The 26,732-nt window shown below is 40.2% G+C and overlaps 2 protein-coding genes and 1 long non-coding RNA gene across 4 annotated transcripts in view; 2 read left to right on the top strand and 1 right to left on the bottom strand.

Annotated features, from left to right (window-relative positions):
* ACSF2 (acyl-CoA synthetase family member 2) overlaps positions 1-4,403 on the top strand; it is a 79,094-nt gene extending 74,691 nt beyond the window's left edge. The window contains exons 13-16 of the mRNA XM_032209520.1: positions 419-560; positions 737-847; positions 2,587-2,655; positions 4,167-4,403. Coding sequence (XP_032065411.1) covers positions 419-560; positions 737-847; positions 2,587-2,655; positions 4,167-4,220 — 376 coding nt within the window. The 3' untranslated portion in view covers positions 4,221-4,403. The remainder of the gene's footprint in view (positions 1-418; positions 561-736; positions 848-2,586; positions 2,656-4,166) is intronic.
* A 33-nt stretch (positions 4,404-4,436) lies between these two features.
* On the bottom strand, positions 4,437-7,438 carry LOC116503250. The gene is made up of 3 exons (XR_004254681.1): positions 7,226-7,438; positions 5,944-6,224; positions 4,437-5,804 (listed from the first exon to the last, which is right to left on the bottom strand). It is a non-coding gene; the product is annotated as an uncharacterized LOC116503250 (long non-coding RNA).
* Positions 7,439-13,620: 6,182 nt separating this feature from the next.
* On the top strand, positions 13,621-26,481 carry RSAD1 (radical S-adenosyl methionine domain containing 1). 2 transcript variants are annotated; one of them, XM_032211894.1, is made up of 9 exons: positions 13,621-14,072; positions 17,682-17,815; positions 20,104-20,308; positions 21,389-21,754; positions 22,316-22,379; positions 22,604-22,751; positions 23,664-23,718; positions 24,872-24,975; positions 25,066-26,481. In XM_032211894.1, the coding sequence occupies exons 1-9, from the start codon at positions 13,941-13,943 to the stop codon at positions 25,172-25,174; spliced, it is 1,317 nt and encodes a 438-aa protein (XP_032067785.1). In that variant the 5' UTR covers positions 13,621-13,940; the 3' UTR covers positions 25,175-26,481. The 2 variants fall into 2 exon arrangements, with proteins under 2 accessions (XP_032067785.1, XP_032067786.1); XM_032211895.1 differs by lacking the exon at positions 13,621-14,072 and adding an exon at positions 14,167-14,271.
* The last annotated feature ends 251 nt before the right edge of the window (positions 26,482-26,732 follow it).

Here is a 26,732-nt window from a genome sequence, read left to right as displayed (position 1 = left end):
CTTGGGGATCCCAGGGAACTGATAACATGTTAAGGTGGCTCCATTACTGATGCATTCATTCTCTATATGCCATATTGCTTTTTAATATATTTCAGTGTTAATACTTATTGATTTATACTTTTACAATGATTGTATTTTGATTGTTGTTTTTATTTGATTGTTTTATGCCACCCAGAGTCACTTCCTATGACATGGAAGGCAAAATTGATAATAAGCAAATAAATAAATAAATGCCTTGTAGGGTTAAAATGATTCTTCACGTATCTGAAATAGAATTCACAGAGATCTCCTCACTGCCTCCCATCTGTGTGAGACTTTGCAATATAATAAATATTTGCGGTATAACAAATTGAAAATACAAAACCTCTAAGAAGGAAATCTGCAGAATTTGGATGGAATAATTATAATTTCATTTCAGGGACATTGCTATCCTCGATGAGTATGGCTACTGCAAGATTGTAGGTCGCTGCAAAGACATGATCATCCGAGGAGGGGAGAACATATATCCAGTAGAGCTTGAACAATTTCTACACACACATCCTAAAATTCAAGAAGTTCAGGTGAGAGGGACAGTGAGAAGAGCATCAAAGCTACTTGTTTAGAGATTTTTGCATCTAAAATTACATCCTGTAATAGACACCATGTATGTCCTCCAGGGAAATAATGAACTCAGATAAGTCTCAAGAAAAGAAACCTAATCAATAGTGAAGCTCAATGTCTCCCTCCATCTATTCAGGTAGTTGGTGTAAAAGATGAGCGATTTGGAGAAGAGATCTGTGCTTCCATCAGAGTGAAAGCTGGAGAGGAATGCACGGCAGACGAAATCAAGGCATTTTGCAAAGGAAAGGTAAGGACAAACAGAGGATTTGAACTATCTTCCTCCTCTATTCTTTCCCCTTGCAACTAAAGAAAGAGAGAGATCATATCTCAGATGGAATCAGTAGTTAAGGTAGGAACCCTAACTCAATGGCAAAACAGGTGTTCTGTACTCCCAATCCGATCCCCACAATCTCCTCCGAGGTTTTGAAAATGCCTGATGCCATGGAAAGCGGCTGCTAATCAACTTCAGTAATAGTAACAAGATGGTTGGAGCAGTTCTGAAATAGAAGGGATGCCAAAAGATTCCCATCTTCTTAAAAGTATGAGAGCATGAGGCTAGCCCTGCTGGATCAAATCCGGGTCCATCTAGCTAACATTTGTCTCACATGATCCAAGAAGACTGCAAATAGGATATCGAAGTAGCCCTCCTCTAACATTGTTGATTATTGAGGCAATTGTTCCTGTGCCTGGAAATGTCGCAACTCATTGATAAATCCTCTCCTAGGAATTTGTTTATCCCCCTTGTAAAGCCACCTAAATTAGAGCCAATTGTGTGACAACATATTCCAATAGTTGATAACTCACTGTGTGTAAAGAAACGTTCATTTTTACTAGTTTTCCTAGTGAGTTTCATTATGTGGCTTCTATGGGAGAGACAAGAGAGTCTTCCTGTTGGCTGTGTCTTTACCATGCTTATTTTATAAACCTGAATTATATTTCCTCTCTAAGTTAGGTAGCTCCTACAATTGCCTTTTATTTTCATAGGGTTGGTGTCCAAGCTCTCTGATCACTTTTGTTGCTCTTTGTTGCATCTTCTCGATCTTCATGATACCCATCTTGAAATGAAATGGCTAAATAAACGTCCCCACAGACTAAAAGTCAGCTCCACAGGTCTCTCCTTCACTGAGGAGTATTTTTGTAGTTTTTGAATATGCAGTCAGAAGTGGCAGTACAAAAGACTTTCCACCTTGTATTGCTCCCTCATGTTGCATCTGCTTGGTTTCCAGAAAAAGGTAGCATAGTCCCAACTATTCTCTCTCACACATTGAGCAGTTGTAGTTCAGGCAGTTCAAGCAGAAACTCATGTAAAGCATCAACTGCTATTCCAACAGGATTTGGTTCAGTGGTGGGATTCAATTTTTTTTACTACCGGTTCTGTGGGTGTGGCTTGGTGAGTGTGGCATGGCTTGGTGGGCGTGGCAGGGGAAGAATACTGTAAAATCCCCGTTCCTTCCCCACTCCATGGGAAGTATACTTCAAAATCCCCATTTCATCTCGATCATCTGGGACTTGGGAGGCAGAGAATAGATGGGGGCTGGGCCAGTCAGAGGTGGTATTTACCGGTTCTCTGAAAATTTCTGCTACCGGTTCTCCAGAATTGATCAGAACCTGCTGAATACCACCTCTGATTTGGTTGAGGGTTTACTTCAGAAATACCCTAGTAAGCAACCCCTCAAACTGGTCCCAGATTGGTTTGGGGGACCATGACAGGTTTCTCATGAACACCTCCCTGGGAGGAGAAATGGATGTTCAATAAGCAGTAAAATTTCATTCAAGATTTGCTTATGGCATTGGGGCTCTGTAAGACGCGTGAAAAAGCGTGGGCTGTTACAAGAATATTGGTAGGAAACTCTTATCAGCCATGACTGCTGAGCTTTCGCTGAAGTTTTGAGAAAAGTTTACTAAGAACCAGTCTCTTAGTCACATAGAATAACAGGCAAGCCAAAACAGGTTCTGACATTCTAAGCTTTCTTTTTAAAATCACAGATTGCTCATTTCAAGATTCCTCGATACGTAGTGTTTGTGGAGGATTTCCCACTCACTGTCTCAGGCAAGGTGAGTAAAGATGTTCCTTTTTTATGCACAGCACTTGGCTGAGTATGATAGGCTACATTATACCTGTCTCAACATGCTTAATTCTAAAATTTGATGCAAGGCAACAATAGAGGAAAGTGAGAGAACTACAAGCAGTCATCCACAGGTAAATACAGTAACAGGCTTAATTTCAGGGAAAATAAGCTACAGGATGAAGGAGTTTGAAATCCATGAAAAGGTGGGCCTGAAGAGTGATTGGAAAGAAGCACAAGAGATGAGAACTTCATTTGTATATTGGAAAAGGCAGTTTGAAGCACATGGAGCCACAAGGGAGAAAAACAAAGGAAGCAGAAACAGGTGGATATGGAGGAACAAAATTTATAGGCAAATATGAAAGGATAAAGGGAAGAGAGCCCTGAAGAGTTTTGAAGTAAAAACTGGGGCACCAGTAGAGGTCAAGAAGCCATTATAGGGATATAATGAGTCATCTGTCCAGAGTGACAAAATGTGATATCAGTGACAGAATGTTAGGTTACTGTGATGGCTGCCAAGATCAGAAATGGGAAATAGATGAAGGCTTGGAGGGGGGGGGGGGTCCTGTTTGTGTCCAAAGAACAGAACAGAAAGTTCTGCAGTATTTACCCTTAGGTATAAAACAGGAAACACTAACTCTTTATTGCCATCTGCTGGTGAACTGGGTCATTTAGATTTGATAGTCCTAATGAAATCATAGCTTATTTCAGTTATCTGTAGCTATTTGGAATGGCCCAGAATTTATAATCTAGTCTGAGCTGTCCCTCTTAGATGATAGAATAACTGAGTTGGAAGCAGTGGTGGGTTTCTATTATTTCTACTACTGGTTTCTCATGGACGCATGCGTGCTCAGAAGCGTCCGGGTGGGTGGGCCAAGCCTCCCGCCACCGCTACTACTGGTTCGCCTGATCCGAGCCGAACTGGCAGCAACCCACCTCTGCTTGGAAGGGACCTTGGAGGTCTTAGAACATAAAACATAAAGGCTGGCCCTTTCACATGGTTCAGAGACTATCCCCCTCCAGGGATGGGTTGGGAGGTTTGTTGAAACAAAAATATGTGCCTGACAGTTCCCAGCACTCTTAAGACTCAAGCCGCATGTGAAGTAACAGGAGAGCTTTCAGTCAGCCTCAGTGCAGATGACACTTTGAATCCAATGCAATAGTTAATATGGTAGGGATGACGATGAGATAGGATGACAGCCATTTCTGGTGTTTAGAATCAAACAAGAGCTTAGCTTCTGCTTTAAAATGTTGCCACTGTTTTAATCAGTTGGCACTGATAGGGAGAATTACAAACTACAGCTACTCCAGCAAGACTGAAAAGGCTGTCATCGTTTACCTACTTCAGAGAGTGTTTGATTTGGATCAGAGCTGAAGACTGATAAGAATAATGTACGAAGAGAGAAGTCTTGAAAAGAAATACATGAATATCTGTTTTGCTATTTAAGTCTTTAATTATATGTGTCCTCTTTTATTCCATCCGTGGTGTTGCCAATGTAGATTCAAAAATACAAACTGAGAGAGCAGATGGAGAAACATCTTCAACTTGCATAGAAGGAGGCAGTGTAAGAGATCTACAAACGAACATGCTGTCCGCCGCCTTCTTTTACTTCCAAACATTTAAGAAACTGGAAAGGATCACTGGCCAGCCTTAAGAAGCATTGTCTGCTGATTACCAAATCAAGTTTGCTTAAAATTGTATGCTTTTTCTAAAATAAAAATTTAGAAAAATAAAAATGCAGTATTTCTTTAGTAGTTAGCTTTGTCTAATGAACTCTTTGACAAGATCCTAAGAAAGGATGGGATCTAGCTAATAGTGATCATGAGAATCTGTCCATGTGATAAAATTCCACCAAATCACAGAGACCTCCATCCTATTCATTCCTACACTTTAGGAACAATGATTATCAACCATCACGTTATGTGATAAAATGGGCAAGGGCTAAAATGAAAGCATAATGAATGAATTATAGTTACAAATCTGGTCTTAACAACTTGTACAAATGAAATTTAAACTGTAGATCTTCCCAACTATAGATGCAGCCAAGAGTCTTTCCTATGACAAAATGCCAGGCTCAGAATGCTACTAATTCCAGGAAGTGAATTCTGTTCTCAGTTCATGTTAGAGACATAAAATGCAAAGCAAAATGTTTTCAAAGAAAGACTAGATTTCTCCATTGTTTATTTCTCAATTAAAAAACAGATATTACAGAAATGTCAAACTTTCAAATCGTATCAGAACTAAAAGTGCACCTGAATTGGTAATGGCTCTTTTTTTTTACGAGAGGATTGAGCATCTCCCAACCATGACACACTGAACTGCAGAGATTGAGAAGAACATTTTCATTTTCTTCAGCTACAGTGCTCCACATCAGCTGAATTATTAATATCTTTGTTTATAACATTGCTATGGATTTCCTTCTGTGTCTTACTCCAAATGAATTTTTTTCTTCTATTACTCAGCAGAATACTCCAAAAATGAAATCTTCTTTAATTTGAATTTCTAAGCTACTTTGTACACGTATGCTTTGTATTAAAAATCTTTAATATAAACGTCTTTTATATTTAAAAATTGCTTATATCTACATATTTATAGGATATAGATATGTATATATAAATGTATTCCAAACATAACCATAATGTATGTATGCAAGTATGTATGCATGTGTGTGTATGTATGTATGTATAAATCTGCTTTATTTATGTTAAAATAGATTTGGACTTCAGACATGTGAAAGTTCTTAATGGAACTGAGGTCCAATATGTATGTAGTGGGCTTTCTCTTCCTTGCACAAATATTGCTCTGCTTGATAGAATGAAATTTCTTGGACAGACCTGATTCCATTCTTAAGTCTTCAGAGAAGAAATGTATGATAGCTCCTTATCAGAGGAAAATGTTGATTTCAAAATTAAGGTGGCTTTGCATTCCTTTTTGCTGAATTGTTCTTGGGAGAACCATCAGACAGAAGGTATTCAGCTGCACAGTGAACAGTTGGAGAAGACCAGCAAAATGAAGGGAATCCGAGCATGTATGCCTGTGATATTATAATATCTACACTTTGGTTCTTCAGCTGGGAGTGGCCTCTACCCATGGGAGCAGAATGTTTACTAGCGAGATCCAGAAGAATCGCTTTGCATCTGAAATACAAAATAGCCAGTATATGAAGAAAGCAGAATAAATCAATTTTTAATATCTTAACCACTGCACTTTTTGAATGTTAATATAGTTTCGTTATTAAACATATAACATTTCTGGAACTATTTAATATTTACTTACCACAGAGGATGCTTTTCCAGTATATTCTGCAGTAATAAAAAAAATTCCTTGACATGGAACTGACCCTGGGCGGACTGGTTGTTAAATTTCCACCCTTTGCTGAAAGGGTGTTTCTGAGGGTGCTTGTCTGCACGTTGTCTCGCGGTTGTTTCAGCCTTGATGCGGCTCCTTTAAGAGGCGAGGTTTCCGAGTAATGAGCTGGGGGGGTTACCATAGAGATGAGGAGTTGGTGCTCCTGAGAGCTTGCACAGGAAGGCAGAGAATTGGGGTGGGGGTTCAGTCTGTGGGCAAAAGTGAGAGTGGTGAAAAATTAAGTTGGCAGTATGATAGAAGCTGAGCCCAATGTAGGGGGACTGCGGACTTAGTTTGGCCAGGCAAATTATTCCTATCCCCACCCCTCTATCAAAGTGGATCTTGGATGCTGAGCTGCAATGGAGAAACTTAACCAAAAGAAATTGACTCTTACAATTCACTAAGCCACAATAACCCTTTAATAATTTCCAGTGTTAGCAATTGTGTCAGTTTCCCACCATATGGATACCTACGTTAAGTCAAGGTTTCTCAAACATGGCAGGATTGTGACAATTTATTATATTTTTATATAATATAATTTATTCATGGGATAATTTATTATAAAATAAATTATCCCATGAGTGAAACTAATGTTTTCTTTTTATTAAGGCTGCAGCCTGGTGGTAAATAAAGTTACAATATCACTTACTTTTAATCCCTACACTTTAAATGTGTTTATCCCAGAGTTTCTCAAACTGCAGTATTCCCAACAAGTCAGCATGGGTTTGCACAGCAATGTGAGCAGCAGCTAAACCCGGAGTGAATATAAATGGTGTTCACATTTCCTGTGCAGGCCTGATCTGATTTTTATAATTGGTGGTCCTATTCCCTTAAGTAGCTGGTGGTTCAGCACAGATCACAAGCTGCAGTCTAAGGTAGGCAAACAATAAAAAAATAGGATGCTGACAATTTTACAGAATATGTCACCTTTCACATGGGAAGTCAAGCAGCATGCCTCTTTTTTGATTCCCACAATTTTGTAAGGTAGGTTGGGATGAGACATGGCTGAACTAAAATGACCTAGTCCACACTGCACTACATCAGGCTTAAATTAAATTAAATCCAATCCTCCCCTAAAATTAAACTCCCTCCTCCCATCCAAGAAAAACTTCTGGTGCTGCTCCCATTCATCACACAGGTCCACTTGTATATCACTGCAGCCTTCACCAGTCACCTTGCCTTACAAATTGATATTGATTTTGAAACTTACCCAAAGGAACAGGATGGAAATCCTCTACATGAGCTTCGTCCTGTGTAAGAATAGTTTGGCTCGCTGCTCCTGTGTTTGTAGCATCGTCTTTTATAACCCTGATCCAGAAAAAAAGGGAAGGAATTTCCAGGCAGCCCTACATCTGCATGATCTCAATATGTTTCAGCAATTAATCACTCCTATAGGTCAAATCAGGTCACCTTGCAGAAGCGTCCTTATTTTCATATATATGACAAGTTTACTTCCCCCAAAAAAACCCATTTTTTTTTCTCAAGTTATTCCATATAAGGTCATATACACTTCCTATTCTCGGTAACGAAATGACCTCTGTGCTCAGTGCTTATGGCAGCCAGTGGATGAGGGCAGGAAGGGATTTACATGCAAGCCATATTTTCTCTTCCTCATTTTAGGTTCATGCAGAACTTACGGCACCCTCGAGAACATTGTGGGCCTTTCATGAGTACTGAGAACAATGGAATGCTAATTCATCAAAAGTTCCCTCTAGCTTTGAGATGTTCATTCAATTCTACAATTTTGTTTTTTAATTGACTTATGTGGGGAATGTATGGTTGAGTGGCTGTGTATGTGTGAGAGGATTGAGAGCACACCCTGGTGCCTCCTCCACTGAGTGCTTTGCAGAAGTGGTAGGGGGGCCAGGCTTACCTCCCGTCCCGGAATGAATGATACGAATTGCCTGCCGGATGGTGCGGCTGTGGGAGGGGATATGGGGTCTACAGGTGCGGGGGTGGGCCGGAGCATTACGGTCACTATGGGGAGAGGCAGGTATGACGGGAACTTTAGGGCTAGCCATTACCGGGGAAGGAGGGTTCGCTACGTCACAGAGATCCCTCCTTCCGGCCCTGTTAGTTCCACTCCAGGGCCAGATGGCGAGAACTGTCAGGGCCCTGGTCTCAGGCTGTTGTTGCTAAATGCCAGGTCTGTGGTTCACAAAGCTCCCCTTGTCCGGGACCTAATTTTAGACGAGGGGGCAGACCTGGCATGTATTACTGAAACCTGGTTGGGCCCAGAGGGAGGAGTCCCCCTCACTGAAATGTGCCCAGAAGGATTTCAGGTGCTTCATCAGCCGCGACCCCAGAGAAGGGGTAGGGGAGTGGCTGTCATCGTCCAAAGGTCTTTAGTCCCTCGTAGGATCCCTGCTCCGGAGCTTGTCGGGTGTGAGTCCCTGTTGATGAAATTGGACCTTGGTGGTCAAGTGGGTTTGTTGCTAATGTACCTACCTCCCAACAGCATTGCAACAGCCCTCCCCTCGCTCCTCGAGTCAATAGCCGAGTTGGCGGTAGAGTTCCCCAGGCTTATGGTTCTGGGGGATTTCAACCTGCCTACACTTGGTGAACGCTCTGACGGGGCACAGGAGTTCATGGCTTCCATGACAGCCATGGACTTGACCCAAGTAATTCGGGGTTCAACTCATTCAGCGGGTCACACGCTTGACCTCATATTCCTTTTGGAGCAGTGGAGATGTGATCTAGAATTGAAGGGCATTAAAACCTTGCCCTTGTCATGGTCTGATCACTTCCTACTGAGGCTTGACTTTCGGAAACCAATCCCCCACTGTAGGGAGGGGGAACCGATTAGGTGGTTCCGCCCCAGGCGCCTGATGGACCCTATGGGATTTCAGACGGCGCTTGGAGAAATACCTGACACTATCATCCACAACCCGGTGGAGTCCTTAGTCGCTGCATGGAATACAGCGGCAGCGGGGGCTCTAAACCAGATTGCGCCTTTGCGACCTCTCCGAGGCAGCGGATCCAGGAGGGCCCCTTGGTTTACCAAGGAACTCCGGGAGATGAAGCGCCAAAAGAGACGCCTAGAGCGCCGCTGGAGGCCCAGTGAATCTGAGTCAGACCGAGCACTGATGAGAGCCTTTATCAGAGCCTATCTCGTGGCTCGCATTTTGCCGCCCTTATTGCATCCGCTGAATTGTGCCCAGCCGCCTTGTTTAGAATAACCCGCTCCCTCTTGAAAGGGAGGGACGCGGATGACCCTTTACAAGGCAGAGCTGAGGAATTTGTTCAGTATTTAACGGATAAAGTCGCTCGGATTCGGACAGAGCTGGACTCCAATTGCACGGTACCAGCCGAGGTACTGGGGGAAGGTCTTGAGCATACTTTATGGATTGAGTTTCAACCTGCTTCTCCTGAGGAAGTGGACAAGGCCATGGGAGCGGTGAGTGCCTCCACTTGTATACCGGACCCGTGCCCCTCCTGGCTGGTCTCGACCAGCAGGGAGGTGACACGTGGCTGGATCCGGACGATTGTTAACACCTCTCTCCGGGAGGGAATTTTCCCGCTCCTCCTAAAGGATGCGGTGGTGAGGCCCCTCCTGAAGAAACCGTCTTTGGACCCAGCCATTTTGAGCAACTATCGTCCAATCTCCAACCTTCCCTTTGTTTGGTCGCGCTGATTGATGATCTCTGGCGAGCCAGGGATAGGGGTCACCCCTCTATCCTTGTGCTCCTTGACCTCTCAGCGGCCTTCGATACCATCGACCATGGTATCCTTCTGCGACGGTTGTGAGAGGTGGGAGTGGGAGGCACTGTTCTTCGGTGGTTCTCCTCCTACCTCTCAGACAGGTCGCAGTCGGTGTTGGTCGGAGAGCAGAGGTCGACCCCAAGGCCCCTCAACTATGGGGTGCCGCAGGGCTCGGTCCTGTCCCCCCTCCTATTTAACATCTACATGAAGCCGCTGGGTGAGATCATGCGCCGGCACGGGATTAAGTACCACCAATACGCGGATGATACGCAGCTGTATCTGTCCGCCCCGTGCCAACTCAGCGAAGCAGTAGAAGTGATGTACCAGTGCCTGGAGGCTGTTACGATCTGGATGGGAGCAAACAAATTGGCACTCAATCCAGACAAGACCGAGTGGCTTCTGATGTTCCCTCCCAAAGATTGGCCAACTATTCCATCTCTCAGGCTGGGGGGTGAAATTATACGCCCCTCAGAGAGGGTCCGCAATTTGGGAGTCCTCCTGGATCCTCAGCTGACTTTAGAACATCACTTGTCGGCTGTGACCAGGGGGACCTTTGCCCAGGTTTGCCTGGTGCACCAATTGCGACCCTACCTGGATCGGGAGGCTCTTCAGACAGTCACTCACGCCCTTGTGACCTCAAGACTGGATTATTGTAATGCGCTCTACATTGGGCTGCCCTTAAAGAGCGTTCGAAGACTTCAGTTAGTCCAGAATGCAGCCGCACGAGCAATTGTGGGTGCACCTAGGTACACCCACATCACACCTATCCTCCGCGAGCTGCACTGGCTACCCATTAGTCTCCGGACCCGCTTCAAGGTGCTGGTTGTAACCTATAAAGCCCTACATGGCATCAGACCTGGGTACCTGAGAGACCGCCTCCTGCCGATTACCTCCCTCAGACCGATCAGATCTCACAGGTTAGGTCTCCTCCGGATTCCATCTGCCAGCCAATGTTGGCTGGCGACCTCCCGGGGGAGAGCCTTCTCTGTTGCAGCTCCAGCCCTCTGGAATGACCTCCCCGTGAAGATCCGGACCCTTACTACCCTCCCGGCCTTCCGCAAAGTCACCAAGTCCTGGCTGCTCCAGCAGGCCGGGGGGCTTGTGAAACATCCAGCCCCACGGAAATTGTGAATGTTGTGTTTTTAAAGTGTTGTCTCTGTCTTTGTCTATTTATCCCCTTTCCCTTGTCTATTGTGAGCCGCCCGGAGTCCTTCGGGAGTGGGCGGCATACAAGACAAATAAATAATACAATACTGTAAAAGTTATGACATCTCAGCACTTATGGTGGTGCTTCAGATGTACTTCATAAAAGGAGCTCTGGAACATTAACGTAAGAGCTTTCTGCCTTGCTTTAAAGCAGCCTCATCCTTTCTTGGGAACGGCTATGGAATCCTAGGAAGAGACACAGCTGCTTTAAAAAGCTGTAGAATTGGAATAGAATCCAAAGCTCTGCACAGCCCTGTTACAGAGAACATCAGAGCTAGGGCCCTTTGCAGGGGCTTGAGAAGGAGGTTGATGTGAAAAATATCAAGATGGTCATGACCTTGCAATCAAAGCCTGTGTCTAAAAAAAACAGATGAGGCTTCCATCTCCTGGCAGCAATCATCATCTTGACTTTTGTTAACCTCTTCTGCAGACTTGCCTAAACATTTTTATGTTTATATCAAGACAGCAATTAGAACATTACATGAATATATGGTTCTTCCTTACAGTATTTCCTGTACCTGTGACACAAACATGTCACAAAAATCTTTTTTTTTTCTACCAGGTTTACATTCCCTTTGGGTCATTCCCAGCATGTATCTCAGGCTACTTAAAATTGTGCTTAGCCATTTCCCTTCTGAAATAGTGTTTCCTCTTATTCCAGTACCAATGGCCCCTTTATGTAGAGAGATGGGGAATCAGACAAGCAGTTTCAAGTATCTGTAGGCAAACCTTGGACCCAATGAAGGAGTAGATTTGTTTATATATTCATACTTGCCCTTTTAAGTTCAGGGACCAAACTTTAAAATCAACATATTAGTTTCCTTTGAAGCTTCAGTCTGTTATACTATTAAATCAAATATTCACAAACAACTAGAAATAAGCCTCTTATCTTTAGCACACTTTCCAAAGAATGCTGCATCCCTGTTCAGAAATAACCCAGCAGGTAAGAGACACAGAAAAGTTGTTGCAAGCAGAGGCATCTTAGAGACTTTACTAAGTTCCCTCAATTCCTGTTTTTAATCCACCAACTTCAGTGATGGTGAGTCAGATACCTCTAAGCATCATCTAAACTTGTCCCATCCTATTTTAAGAAGAGTAATTGTTGATTGCTTTCCTACCAAAGGTAAAACCAAGATAATCCTCCTGCAAGTTAGCCTGCAATAAATAAATAAAAATAGAACATAATTAAGACAGGAAAGAGACTCTAAAATTATGTGTAATGAACGTGAAAGGGACACCCCATAGCAACTAAGAAAGTTGTAATGTGCTTGGAAAAATGAGCAATATATACTAAGTTGTAGATCATAATGTGGAAAGTAAATTGCAATTCTGTGTCTGATTCACATTGAAGCATATTAAACTACCATAGCAGCCACACATTTGAAACATGTAACAGCATACCCTACTGCATTTTTGGTCTCAGTTCAGCCTCTATATCTAGTCCATCACCTGGGTTTTTTTCCTCTTGCTTATGGTTGACAAAAGCTCTTATAGTAAATATTCTAATTTGGTGACAGATCTATCAACCCGAAATAATATACTTCTTAAAGCTGGTATCAGGTTCTCAATCGCCATCTAGTGCCTGGGTGATGTAACAGTAAACTTGATTCAAGAGCTCACTTCTTTATACCAAAACATCAAGTCTGGTATTACCATTTCTGACTTGTATGTTTTATGAAAAGGTGCAAGTTTTCACCAGTTATAGCTCACTTCATCAAATGCACAGATGCCTTTTAATAAAATGTTAGTGGAAAAAAGTGCTACCAGACTTGATTTTCTTTTGCCACCAGAGACTAACAGTGCTCTCTTAATTCCAAGAAAGCTTAATCCAGTTCAATGCATTACTATAGGGGTGTCAAACTTGTGTCGTAACGGTGTTGTCACATGATGTATCGTGACTTTTTCCCCTTTGCTAAACCAGGTGTGGCCAGCACGTGACACATCCGGCCTGCGGGCCACAAGTTTCACACCCCTGCATTACTATGAGAGTGACCTTGTGGCAAGATGGGCAGCCAAACTTTTTAATTAATACATAAGGCAAACATCTTATATTCACCCACTTTGATGTACGCATGAAATAAAAATCATGGATGCATTTTTTCAAACTTTTTTTTTATACTACTACTACTGCTTTCTAGTGAGAAACATGAAATCTCTGAGCTCAGTTTACACTTGCCTTCAAAGGGCAACAAATAGTTGTTCCTTCCAATCTGAAAGGCAAATGGGCCCCAGTGAGAGACACCTGCTGACACAAGCAGTTTCAACTCCACCTAACACAGAAAGCTGGTCTGCAAATCACAGAGATTGCAAATATCTGGCCCAGGTGTGTTATTTAATCCCCTTTCCCACCACCTCCACCTCCCTTTTTCTGTAATGTCCTGCTTAAGTTCTGAACATTAAAAAAAATACTTTCGGGTCAATAAAGAAATTAGCACATTATGAATTTAGAAGGTTCCCCCCACCACCAATGGATCAATACAGACCGCAACACTTTATTGGTGAAGTGGTACTACAGCTTACAACCACAACTGAGCCCAAGAAAGCTTGAGAAATTCATTAACTGAGTTTTGCCCCATTTTACAACTTTTCTTGCCACAACTGTTAAGTGAACCACTGCAGTTTATAAATTAGTAACCTGCTTTGCTAAGCGAATCTGGCTTCCCCATTGACTTTGCTTGTCAGAAGTGATCACATGACCTTGAGGCACGGCAAGGTTGCCAAGCGGCTGAATTTCGATCACGTGATCACGGGGAATGCTGCAAAGGTCCTAAGGGTGAAAACCAGACATAAGTGCCACTGTAACTCTGAATGGCCACTAAACGAACTGTTGTAAATCGAGGACGATCTGTCCTGCTAGGCTTCAGAAGAAAAGCGGTGAAGAATTCGAGTTCAGAAGAAACACGCGTGGACCCCAACGGAGCCGAAGCCTCTCCTCCCAAGAGGCAGGTCTTATTTTCTCTCTCATCCTTGCCGATGCCAGGGCTGCAGCTGCCCAGAGTGGAGGCGGCAAAAGTCTCATGGAGGCGCTGCTAGAGAAACTGCGGACAGGCTTTCCCGCACGGCTTCGTCAAATTGCGCCACTGGGAAAGCCCCACGCTACCCATTCCCAGCACCGCCCTCCGGAAACGCAAGCTTCGCTCTACATCCACGTGAGTTAGATTTCAGACCAGGAGAACGCGAGCGAAACCCACTGCGCATGCGCCAATTGGGGGACGTATGCGGGGGGGGAGGTTTCCGCGGACACGCGCTGCGCTGCACGTTCCCTGCCTCTGCAGCCGAGCTCGTGCGCAGAGGTTCCGCTACCCGCCTCCTTCCTGCCTTCTGCTTGCTTGTGCCGAGGCTTAGAAGGTCTGAGAGCGTTCTGCGCATGCGCTTCTGCAACCCGTGATTTGTTTATTCTTCTAACTGGCGATGGGTGGAAAAGTTTCTCGAATTTTGGCGGGGTGACGGTCCTGTTTTTCTTTGCTCGATGTTGTAGGCCAGATGTTTCAGTTGCATAAAGCAGTTTTGAGAGGAGCACTTAAACCAGGGCCCCCCAAACTTGGCAACTTTAAGACTTGTGGACTTCAACTCCCAGAATTCTCCAGCCAGCATAGGGCTGGGAGTTGAAGTCCACAAGTCTTAAAGTTGCCAAGTTTGAAGACCTCTGACTTAAACTGTCAAACAGGAACGGGTGTCACAAAAAGACACTTTTGAAAAAGCATTATTCTTAAAATCTTTTTTTAAAAGATTGGAATTTGTGTAATTGTAAAAAGCACTCTGAGGATAAAGATGTAAATTGCGTTTTAATCTGATGGCTGTCAATCCCAGTTGCTTTTTCAAAAGGCAACTGCACTTTCTTTCTTCTTGAAGACGTTTTGCTTCTCATCCAAGAAGTTTCTTCAGTGAAGAAACCTTTTCAAGGAAAAACGAAGCCCAGTTGCCTTTTGAAAAAGGTCCTAATCTCCTTAGACATGATGGATGTCAAAGCTTTAGTCATCAGTGCAGGTAAACTGCCATTGTTAAAAATGGGGCCAGCAGCACAATGGAAACTTGCTGCACACCTGATCTGTAATCTCTAATTACTATTGCACAAATTAATGGGAGCATGGTAATTTCTACATAGATATGAATCGAGCATTCGGGAATTTCTACATAGGTATCAACCATGCAGGAAATGCTGCAACTTCCCTAACAAAATTTGACATCAAAAGTAGATCCTGACCCAGCTATATTCTTAACAAAAAATACTCAAAACCTCAGTGAGGAAATACTGTAAAAGAGGAAACATAATAAGCAAGTTGCAAAACAGAGACTCGGATGCTGGCAATGGGAGAAGGGAACCCAACATCCGTTTTGTCAGACTAACATTTGAGAAATTCTGCAAAATAGAGTTGATTTATGTCAGCATTATGTATAGGTAAAAGTGATTGCAAGAGCAATACTTTTAAAAATAAATGCTCAAAGCTGTAATGGCTCCCTAGAATTTCAAGCTTTTGTTAGTCAAATAAATTTTTCCTCAAATCAGTCCCAATGGGCTAGATTTCAAAAAAGTTCTTGATTAAATGTAGACCAGTGGTAGTCAACCTGGTCCCTACCGCCCACTAGTGGGCATTCCAGCTTTCATGGTGGGCGGTAGGGGTTTGCTGTAACTCTGCTTTATACATTTTATAAAATAAAGTTACTTCCCTACTTTATAAATCACCATTACTGTGGAACCGGCGGGCGGTTAGAAAATTTTACTACTAAAAGATACAAAAGTGGGCGGTAGGTATAAAAAGGTTGACTACCCCTGATGTAGACACTCATGGATTCCAATGAAGAGCTTTCAATGAAGCTATGGGTGCTCCAAAAAGAAGAGATTGGACAATCATTTGTCTGAAATGGTATTAGGGTCTCCTGCCTGAGCAGGGGATTGGACTAGAAGACCTCCAAGGTCCCCTCCAATTCTTATCCTGCTTCCATGAAGAAACTGTTGAGATCAATGAGGTCAACTCTGTTAAGAGTAACCAGTAAGGAATTGTGTTCCAAGTAAGACAATTTTCCCAACAGATTCCTCCATTTTCTCTTCCAAAGCCATGGGGAAATCCTCTTCAGCTGTTCAGATACCTGCATTTGTTGTGTTTGTTATACTGTCATTATAATGATGATAAATCTCTTAAAGAACAAGTAAGTTCTTTAAGCACTACACATTTATTTAGTTATGGATTGAACTCTGTGAGAACTAATATGTAGCTGTCCAGAGTTGCTGATTCAGTAAGATGGCAGAATTAAAATAATAATAATAAATAATAGTAATTTTATTCCATAATACAATTTAGCAGAAGAGCTGGAGACATATATGTGACAAAAACAAATCTTAGAGGAGTGGAAACATGTTAGTAAAATAACATTTTAAATAAGGGCTGTGCATAAGCGGACTAATGTGCCTACCGTCCCTGTCCTAACAACCCCATTTATTCATATCCATTTTATATATTCATAATCTTGTATGTACTTATATCTATTATCTTATACACACTTGACAAAACAAATAAATAAAATAAAACAGAAGTGTCAGGTTGTCAGTAAGTTTTATGAAAATGACTATGGCAACATATCTGATATATTTCTATTAAGACAACTCTTTTCTGAAATACAGTAACAGTAGAAGGGCAGGGAAGCAACTTTAGGTTTGCTAATTATGAATATGATTATATCATCGATTATCTATGCATATGTATGACTGTATCATTTTCTCCTTTCCTGAAATAAGAGTGTATCCTTTTATCTGAGCCCCTCTCATTATTTTCTTGAGAGAATTACTCCATTTATTTAACAGTGTGACTGTTGAATAAATAAATACTGCAGTGAGCCTTGATTATTAGGTTTTGGGTCCTGCATTTGATTCCACAAAAACTAAAGACTTATTGTCTTAATAGAAATGTATCAGTTATGTTACCATTGAAATTTTGATAAAGCTTGCTGACAACCAGGTACTTCAAAGTTGCCAGAATTAACACATATTAGCACAACCCTATATTTCTATTTTGCTAACATATTCCCACTCCCCTTAGATTTTGTTTTCCTCACAAATAACAAGTTGTAAATTTTGTGTTGAGGAAAGAAAATCAGTAGTAAACTCTAGAGGGCATTGTAATTAGCATTTTATTTCAAGCTCTTAGGAAAAAGCCTTTCAATTGGTTGAATGTTAGCTTTTCCTTCTCTCTCACTATCAAGATTATATCTCTGGGGTTTTTTGTTAAGTATTAAATTACAACATACACGACATGGCTATTTTAAATCAGCTTTTAAAGTATATTGTAACTTTTTTTGCATTTTTAATAGTTTTAGTCTCCTCATTTACTGTATATACTACTTGAAGATGTTAACATACAAGGGTGAAACATTAAAAAATTGAAACAGTAAGTATGAGGATGGAGCATGGTGCTAAGTATTACTATTTGGATGGGAAAATCCTAGCTAAAGGGAGACTATCTTTATGCTTGGATGGCATTTATCAACTGAAACTAATTTATTGTGGAGCCGGGGTTTTATATAATAAGTTAGCATTTTGAATTGTTATCACAATGTTTTAAAATGCTGGGCATCAGAATGTCTTGTGGCATAAAGCTATTTAAATCTTTACATGTCAGGGTAGTTTTAAATAATTTCTTTTGTGTGTAGATCCATCTTGCTTGGCGATAACTAATGACAGCATAATACCGTTGGCTAAGGATATAAGAAAGCTCCCCTAAAAATGTTTGAATAAAATATCTCTTGTCATTTTGGTTCCTTAGTGGCCTTACTGTGAGAAACGCTGCAGTTACTGTAACTTCAACAAATATATTCCCCGAAATCTGGATGAGCTTAGAATGAAGAACTGCCTCATTCAAGAGGCCCAGACTTTGATCCAGCTAAGCAAAGTTCAGAGGTAAATGATACAACAAAGAGTAAAAAGGATTTGAAAGTCTCCAAATTTATCCTTTAGATTTTTAATTAAATGAAGATTCCCCCCACCCCCATCTGAATCATTCATCTGTTTTACAAGTCAGTACTTTCCATGCAAAACACTGCAATTTTCCAAAATTCTTAAATATAGCACCAAGGAGACTTACTTATTCACTTGTCAAATTTGTATAGCCACATATCTCACAAATATGACAATAAAACCAACAATTAAAAACAACTCAAAAATAACCTCTAAAAACAATTCAATATAAATAAGACCACAAAAAATGGATCAGCATGTTGCACATAATACATCTACCTCATGTGGGCTAGGCTCCCTATTTCCATGAGCTCCTCAAGCTAATGGGGGTATTTTTAAAATTAAATTTTATTGAATAATTTTATACATTGGTAAAATGTATACAAATTCAAGAAACAGAAGAGTAAAGGAAAGTGGTAAATAGATTTTTTTAAAAGTATAAAGAAGTAGTTTCCAGTCTTCTTTATGGCAGTTACAAATACATTTATCTTCTATCTACTTTTTTTAAGGTTATATCATAATTCCCTTCTTCACATATTTTTTGCTTTCTAATCATAAAATCCATTGATCACCAATTCATTTTTCCCATTTTCAACAAGAAGGCGTAAAGTGTTTCCAGTCACTGATAAATGTAGTTGTCTTTTCACTAAACAAAGTTCAATTTTGCCATTACTACAAATTATCTTCCCCAATCATTCCTCCAGTGTAGATATTTCCAATTGTTTTCATCTTTGTGCAAATAATAATAATTTTGCTTCAGTTGCCATATATAAAAACAAATCTTCCATTAGCCTTTTCTAATTGACTGTCTATAAATCTCAACAAAAAACAGGGCTTCAGTTCAATATTAAATCTTTTAAATAAAGATTTAAATAAATCTTTTAGATCACTGTAAGTAGTTGGGTTCACCACATTTTGAATTAACAATATGTTAACCATTTCTCTTTACCTGCTGTTTCTGTTCTACAAAACAGTTCCTGTGCTGAAAATAAGAAGTCCTCCAGCACAGCCTGCTGCTTATATTTATTCCTTATTTTCAATATGCCATTCTTAACATAATTATTTTTTAAATCTACACTAACCAGGTTTTGAGAGTTTTACAGTAATCCAGTGTAGATGTTAAATAAATTATGTGTCAGCCATGTTTGATCTCATCTGGAATTCAGATAGAGTTAATGTGCCTAAAACCACATGTCATCTTCCAGATAAAAAGCTGAATCCAGAAGTGGCGCAGATTGATTTATCCTGATTAGTCAGTGAGAGTTCTTCCCCATTGAAAGCAATTGAAATTCTATTCTCAAATCCAGAAGCACATCTTTTTTGTTTGGATTGAATTTCAATTTATTTGTCTTCACCCAGATGATTATTGCCACCTGACACCTATTCAGGATATTGACAATATTTGGATATTCATCTAAAGATAGATGGAAAAGAGAAATAATCATATTTACTTGCCAATGACAATGGAGCCCAAATATCTTTATTCTCTCCCAACAATTTTGTTTAAATGTTTAATACAGAGGGTGATATTTATTCATGCAGCCCAGTGTTCCCTCGGCTGAACACATTTCTCCTATCTTCACTTCCTGAAACTGACTTCAAGGAAAGGCTAGAACTATGATAAAATTGTGCCAAGGGGACACATATACTACAGGGGGATTATTAAGATCTTCTATAACCAAAGAATCCAAATCACAGCAAATGCAAAGAATGTTATTCACAAAATGTCTTAATAGTCTTCAGTAGCAACCAAGTTATTTTTCTTAGCTTTACTAGATCCTTGATATAAATAGTCTTGTAAGTCTTTAAACAGATGCCTTTAGGGGGTTCATTTGATCCTTGTATACTATTTCTTTACTATTGTCAAACTGATGACATAGCCTTAATAATAATGCTAAGCTGTGCTTATTTGGATTTGTTTCACATTGAGATGAATCCAAAGAAATCCTGTGTTTCTGTTCTTGAAATAGAGTGTTCACATTCAAAACAGTGGCTCAGTTTCAAACACTTCCAAAATGATCAGAACATCCCATTTTAAAATTAAGATTGGTATCTTGCAGAGCATTTGTCTTGAAATGGTTCAGAGTGTTTTTATATACACCTAAAATATATAAAGAATATTAGAGGACAGAATGGAACTCCTCATTTCTACCACTTGCTCTCATGTGAAGCTGAGAAAATAGGGAGAGGACCATCAATTCAAATAATCCTGTCTTCTTTTTTGACTATAGAATCACTTCTGTATTCTTTGGTGGGGGAACACCAAGCTTAGCCAGCCCACTCACCATTGATGCTATCCTGGACACTGTCTCCCAATGTGTGCATTTAGCAGAAGGCGCTGAAGTTACTTTGGAAGCAAACCCTGCTTCAGCAGACACCCTCCGCCTTTCTGAGTTCCAGAAAGCTGGTGTGAACCGCCTCTCCATTGGTATTCAGGTGAGAAGTCAGGAGCATTGCTTTTAAGACTGTATTAGTCATCATCCACTTACAATACTAGAATAATAAATTTAAAAGCATACTTAAAATAATCTGGACTAACGTTAAGCAAGTTTACTCACATGGGATTGCAGAAAGGTACCAAAATATACCAGTTTTTTCTGCTCCACTGATCAGTTTCTTCTTTCCTTCCTCCATCCATCCATCCCATATATGTTTTTAGACTACAATGTGATAAGCAGAAAGTAAGAACTGTCAACTACTAGAGTTATAAATTTAAAAAGCCCATTCATATGCTGTAGGGGAATAAAAACCCAAGATCATGGTCAACCTGACTTATGGGAAATTGCTTCCTAGTTTTAATGAGTTTTTATAATTAAAGTACGTAGAATTTGACATTGAGCATAACAAACAGAAGCTTGATTGAGTGTTTTAGCTGGAATAGCAGCATGGAAGAAAGATTTAGATATATTTTTCTATTCTGGTCAGCATATTAATAGGTTGCTCTTTTCTATGTAAAGTATAATTTGGTTAACAATTTATCCTGTATAATCCTTAAAAATCTTTTTTAACTTGCTACTTACAGGCAAACATACATTATATGTATCATATATCTATACATTATATGCAGATATTTGCATTTTGAGCATATATCAATACACTGTGTACCACTGAGTTAGTATTGGGACATTGACAGTAGTCTTTGGGATTGCAAGGTAATTTCTAAATTATAGTCCTCGATTTATGACCAGTTGTTTAATGACCATTCTGTTCACAGTCACAACAGCTTCAGAAAAGATTATTTACTTTTTGAACATGCATGGGGCTGATGTAAATCAGATTATTTTTCTTTTTTTACACCTTCAATTTCTTTGGCTTCCTATTTCTAGTCCCTTTGTGCTTGCATAACAACAAAAGGGAACTACATAGCGGCTGTGCGAGTATGCAAGCTTTTTACAAGATTTTATTTCTTTTTTTCTTACTTACCATAATCCTAATTCTCCCACAACATACTTGTTTCTTTTTTCTTCAGTTGTAAAGAGTCAAGAATATTCATGATTTTTATTTCCTTCTGTGTAGTCATTTGACAATGCAGAACTCAAGCTTCTTGGAAGGAACCACACAGCTTGTGATGCTTTGAGAACTTTAGAAGAAGCCAAGAAACTCTTTCCAGGGCGTACATCTTTTGACTTAATATTTGGTCTCCCAGGACAGACTGTTACTTCCTGGATCCAAGGTTTGGAGAAAGCACTTGCAGTATGCGATGACCATATATCCCTTTACCAGTTGACTCTAGAAAGAGGCACATCTCTCTTCAAGCAGGTTCATCAGGGCTTTCTGCCCACAACCAATGTGGATGTAGTAGCAGAAATGTATGAGTGTGCACGTCATATTCTACAAAATTCAGGTTTTCACCAGTATGAAGTCTCCAATTTTTCAAAGAATGTAAGTCTTTTCCTCTAGCTAAACCTTGTGCCATACAACTCAGTAAAAGGAAGCAGGCCAAAGAAACTTAGAAGGTTCTGGTAATGAAATAGGATCCCCCGCCCCTCTCTCTCGCTGTATTAGAAAGATAATACAAATGTGTTCCTTCTGCCGATGTGAAAGGAATATGATTTCAGAATTTTTCACAATACTGTAGTATTACCTGTCCAACTGAGTAAGATCCAAGCCTTACTGTGATCTCAGGAGAGAATGCTGAAAAAGTTAGAAACAAAAAAAAGAGTATGCTTAAAAATAAAAATGCTATATTCTGTATTCTATTTTGCTTTGCACATTGAATTACAGTGGAGGCCTGTGAGAAGACTTTCCTTCCTCCTCCCTGGCCTTCCCCCTTTTTCTTCTAAGTAAGAAAAGTCTCCTAAATGACTATTAAACCCAATGAGGTGCCATATGGTTTTTTTTAGAAAGCCACTCCTTAAAAGTTGTTTCTTTAATATAATGGAACAGTTGTGTGCAGACTTGTAGTTCCTTAGCATTAATTTATTTGTTTGTTTGTTTACATAGGGGGCATTTAGTACTCACAACCTCTCCTACTGGCAAGGGAGCCAATATATTGGCATTGGACCAGGTAAACCTATTTGGGGAGATGGTGGGCCTTGAGTTGGTTCCAGTACAATGTACTGAAGTACCATTTCAACTATGGCTTGGTTTTTTTAAAAAATAAATAAGAGGAGATTGGAAAGTAAGCGCTCCTCAGCTAAAAATGATGTTGCTAAGCAGCTGCCTAGTGATTCCTTCTCATATAAACACTAAATGGTGCCATAGGTTGTTCAGAACAATCTTCTTTCTCAGGAGCCCATGGGCGATTTGTACCATGGGGGGATGGTAAGATCCATCGAGAGGCAAGAATACAGACTTTGGAACCTGATATATGGATGAAAGAAGTATTGGCCTTTGGACATGGGACTCGGAAACGGACTCCATTCAGGAAACTAGATATGTATGTAAGAAGATATGCAGATAGGCTCTTCTTTATCCTTCCCTTTCTTTAAGCATTAGTGATATTCCTGAAAACTCAGTCTTATTAATAAGTGCATGAGCCATCATTTTATATCCTACATTGCATCCATAATATTGGTGGAGTGGTTAGAATGAAGTATTGCAGGCTGACTCTGCCCACAGCCAGGAATTCGATCCTGTTTGGCTCAAGGTTAACTCAGCATTTCATTCTTCCGAGGTCGGTAAAATGAGGAGCCAGATTATTGTGGGCAGTATGATGACATTTGTAAACCATTCAGAGAGTGCTGTAAAGTACTATGGAGCACTATGTAAATCTAAGTGCTATTGCTACTGCTATTTTGAATCTGGAACATATTATATATTTAAATTCCAGTTTCCTTAAATTCAAAGTGCTAAATTACATATAAATCTTAGTCTGTACCTGCTTTTTGGAGCTATGTAAAATTTATCTTTCTCTCCAATCTACTTTTTTGCATGGCCTTTTTACTTTGCAACTCTGATTATGTTAGTGAAATCTTTTAAAACACCGAAAAGATGCTGTAGAAGGAACACTTGCCTGAAAAGTTTAATAAAAATATGATTGCTACCAGACATGCCATACCTACTTAATCTCTAATTTCGAGATAATAAAAATGTCCTTATAGAATTGTTGTAGAGCTCATTCAAAGCATACAAACACACACACACACACACACACACACACACACACACACACATGCACAGATAGACTTTTTGAAAGCAGTTGAGTACAGGTGCTGCCCTGATTAATATGTTAAAATCATTTGACTAGTTCCCTTTTCCCCCACTGTTCTTGGCACAAATATATGTTTATCAGAATTCTAATGGCTGTGTTGCTTCAAAGTTTGGGATCTTCCATTTGTCCCTTTTGCAGACTGGAGGAGGTTTTGATGCTGGGACTCCGTATGGATATAGGAATCACACACCAGGTATAGTTCTCATATTTCCGTGTGATGGCTGTTCATGTTTGAAATGTTTGAAACATTTATTGTCATAATTCCAGAGCGCTCAGGTAGAATGATTTTGAAGACGTGGCTCATTCCTCATTCTTTCTCTGTATTGTATGCCTTTTAAGTTAATTGTAATTGTATCGCTTAACAATGGAAATTCCAATTCCAATTGTTGCCATAACTCAAGGACTACTTATAGTTAATGCTAGAGATAGCAGAAGAGTAAATAGCACATAACCCTTGTTTTAAAAACATGACTTTGATTACTAAATATTCATAGACAGTAAGAGATCCTCCTGAAATTTCCAGTAAACATGAGCTTGGATTTTAAGACCTACATATCTCTGCTCAGTTTTTTTTTAATGCTAGTTTATTTTTGTAAAATAGGAATTGTTCAATGATCTATCAAAGATGGGACCAAAAGTGACAATTGACTTAAAGCTGTTACTAAAAAAAGAGCATTTCAAGCATTTGCAGTATTTCAAGTGATGTTCTGCTAAGCCTATCTTGCAAAAATTACAGGAAGCCTTCAACTTACAACCATTGTTTTAGTGACTGTTCAAAGTTACAACAACATGGAAAAGAGACTTATGACCATTTCCCACACTTCAGAACCATTGTGGCATCCCCATGGTCATGTGATCAGAATTTGAATGCTTGGCAACTGGCACATATTTATGACGGTTGCAGTGTCCCAGGGTCATGGAATCAGCTTTTGTGGCCTTCTGACAAGCAAAGTCAATGGAGAAGCCAGATTCACTGAACAACAACTGCAGTGATTAAGGAATGTGGCAAGCAAGGTGGTGGACAAAATTGAACAACTGTCTTGCTTAGCAACCAAAATTTGGGCTCAATTGTGGTCTTAAATCGAGGACTACATGTATAGCAAAAAAACAAAGGTTTTAGATAGACAGTAATCCAAATTGTAGTGATGGATCCTAGTTAAATTTGAACTCTATACGTTTATTTTCAAAAGAGATTAAAATTCTGAGAAATTCATCCGGGTGACATTTTAAGAAACATATTTCCTAGCATCATTAGTGTTTACCTAGATTAGCCCCCAAATTAGTTCTTCAGTTGAAAAAAAATGTTTAAAAAAAACAGTTTTAAGGGTAGCTTTTTCTCTTTATAGCACTGGTTGCAGTTTGCCCCCAGTCTCGGTCTGTGGGATGTGTTTGGTGGAGCAGAGGAAGTCAAAGAGCTGGAAGAGCATGGGTTGCTTTTTCTGGATGGCAGGTAAGGGGGCTGAGGATTCACGTGCCTTAGGAAGAGAGTACTAGTGTATCTGGAGGAGGATCCAGCAGTAACACTTATTTCTTTTTGTAGGGGACTTAGGTGCTCTTGGAAGGGTCTGGCTGTGCTTGATTCTCTCCTGCTCATACTCCTGAAGCAGCTTCAAAAGGCCTGGATGGAAAGGGAAAAGAGTGAGAACTAGCTACCAATATAATTTTCATATTGGAAGTTAAAGAGCTTTCAGAGATGGTTTATAGTCTAGAAAATTGTTCCAATGCAAAGGTCACATCCCAAGAAATGAACGTCTCTTCAGTGAAGCCAATGAACTGATTGTTTTGTCATGCTACTGGATTCACGATTTGCTCTGAACTGAACAATTACTGCATCCCTGGCTTTTGTCTCTTTATACTAGGATGAAAAATTATCTATTATTCTAGTGTCATTGCGGCTTGTACTGGAAATAAATGAAGCATGAAATATCTTTACGCTGCATAAATAAATGGATTATACAGGAACAGGTTTTCATTAACTAGAATCTTCCACTTTTGTAAGTACTAAATAAAGGAATGTTCCTGAGGGAAGAATTGACCATGAAGATAATAAAAGATTTGTATGTTGTAAATACAGGGGCACTTCTCATACATTCAACTCAGTACAACTGGAATATCTTTGGGCTGTTGCTTACACACAAAAGCTACTAATGCTTCTAGCACAATAACTTGCCATACAACATTCCACTGCATTCATAATCCCAAATTTTCATTAACATTTGACCTGTTATACTCCCTATTGAAATTCCAAACTCTACCATAGGAACAGTCTGAATTAGTTCAAGCAGCCTGCTGTGCTGCTTCTGTTTATGATTAATTCCATGCAACCCATTCTTGATAATGCATTTACTGGAATTACTGGAATACAGGTACTCCTTGGGTTACAGTGGCAATTGGGAGTGGAATTTCAGTTGCTAAATGATGTCAGAAAGCACAATGTCACATGACCACATCATTTAGCGATGGCAATTGCTGCAGTCCTCATTATCATTGTTAAGTGAGGATTGGGACTTAAAGTGAACATCTCCTTGCAACTTCCAACACCTAAATTAGTGGGAAAGAAAGTTGAATGCCCCAGGCAGTTTGCAAACAGGTAACTGGTGGCTGCTACTGTGTGGGAGAGGGAGTGAAAGGGTGTATGGGTGGGCAAGGAGGCATGGTGCAAGTATGGCTTGGGGTGGCTGCTACTGGGTGTGGGAGGGTGGGCAATGATACATAAGTATCAGGGAGAGTGCAAATGGCCAGGGAGGTGCAGCACAAGTACAATGAGGCTCAGGGAGTGGACGTAATGGTGTGTCAGTAGCATGTAAGATACATAAATATAATTAATAAATGCCTTCTAATACTTTTGCTAATTGCTAAGCTTTCACCTGAAAACTAGGCTGAACAACCATGCAAATTCACCAACCTTTTTATTCGTTTTACTGTATCTTAATTGAGATCTGTGACCTCTTTTCCTCCCCTCTGATTTTAATAAAACTTTATAAATTGGATACTAAAATATGAATGCAAAACATTTTCTCCATGGTGGAACGTTTGGTCTCCAGAAAGGGAAACAGATGAATATTGCATATTGCCATCTGTGGAATCGTAGATAGCATTTAGTTTGATTATCTCCTACTTTAGAGTTTCTCAAACTTGGGTAAGGGCAGTGACACAAACTGAAAGGTTGGTTTCAAATATTATGTTAAGTTGGTGACGTGTGGTGAG

Source organism: Thamnophis elegans, chromosome 2, assembly GCF_009769535.1.
Source record: "Thamnophis elegans isolate rThaEle1 chromosome 2, rThaEle1.pri, whole genome shotgun sequence".
In the NCBI taxonomy this organism is placed as follows: domain Eukaryota; kingdom Metazoa; phylum Chordata; class Lepidosauria; order Squamata; family Colubridae; genus Thamnophis; species Thamnophis elegans.
The sequence above is the reverse complement of the archived record's forward strand: the minus strand, read 5'-3'. Positions and strand labels throughout refer to the sequence as shown.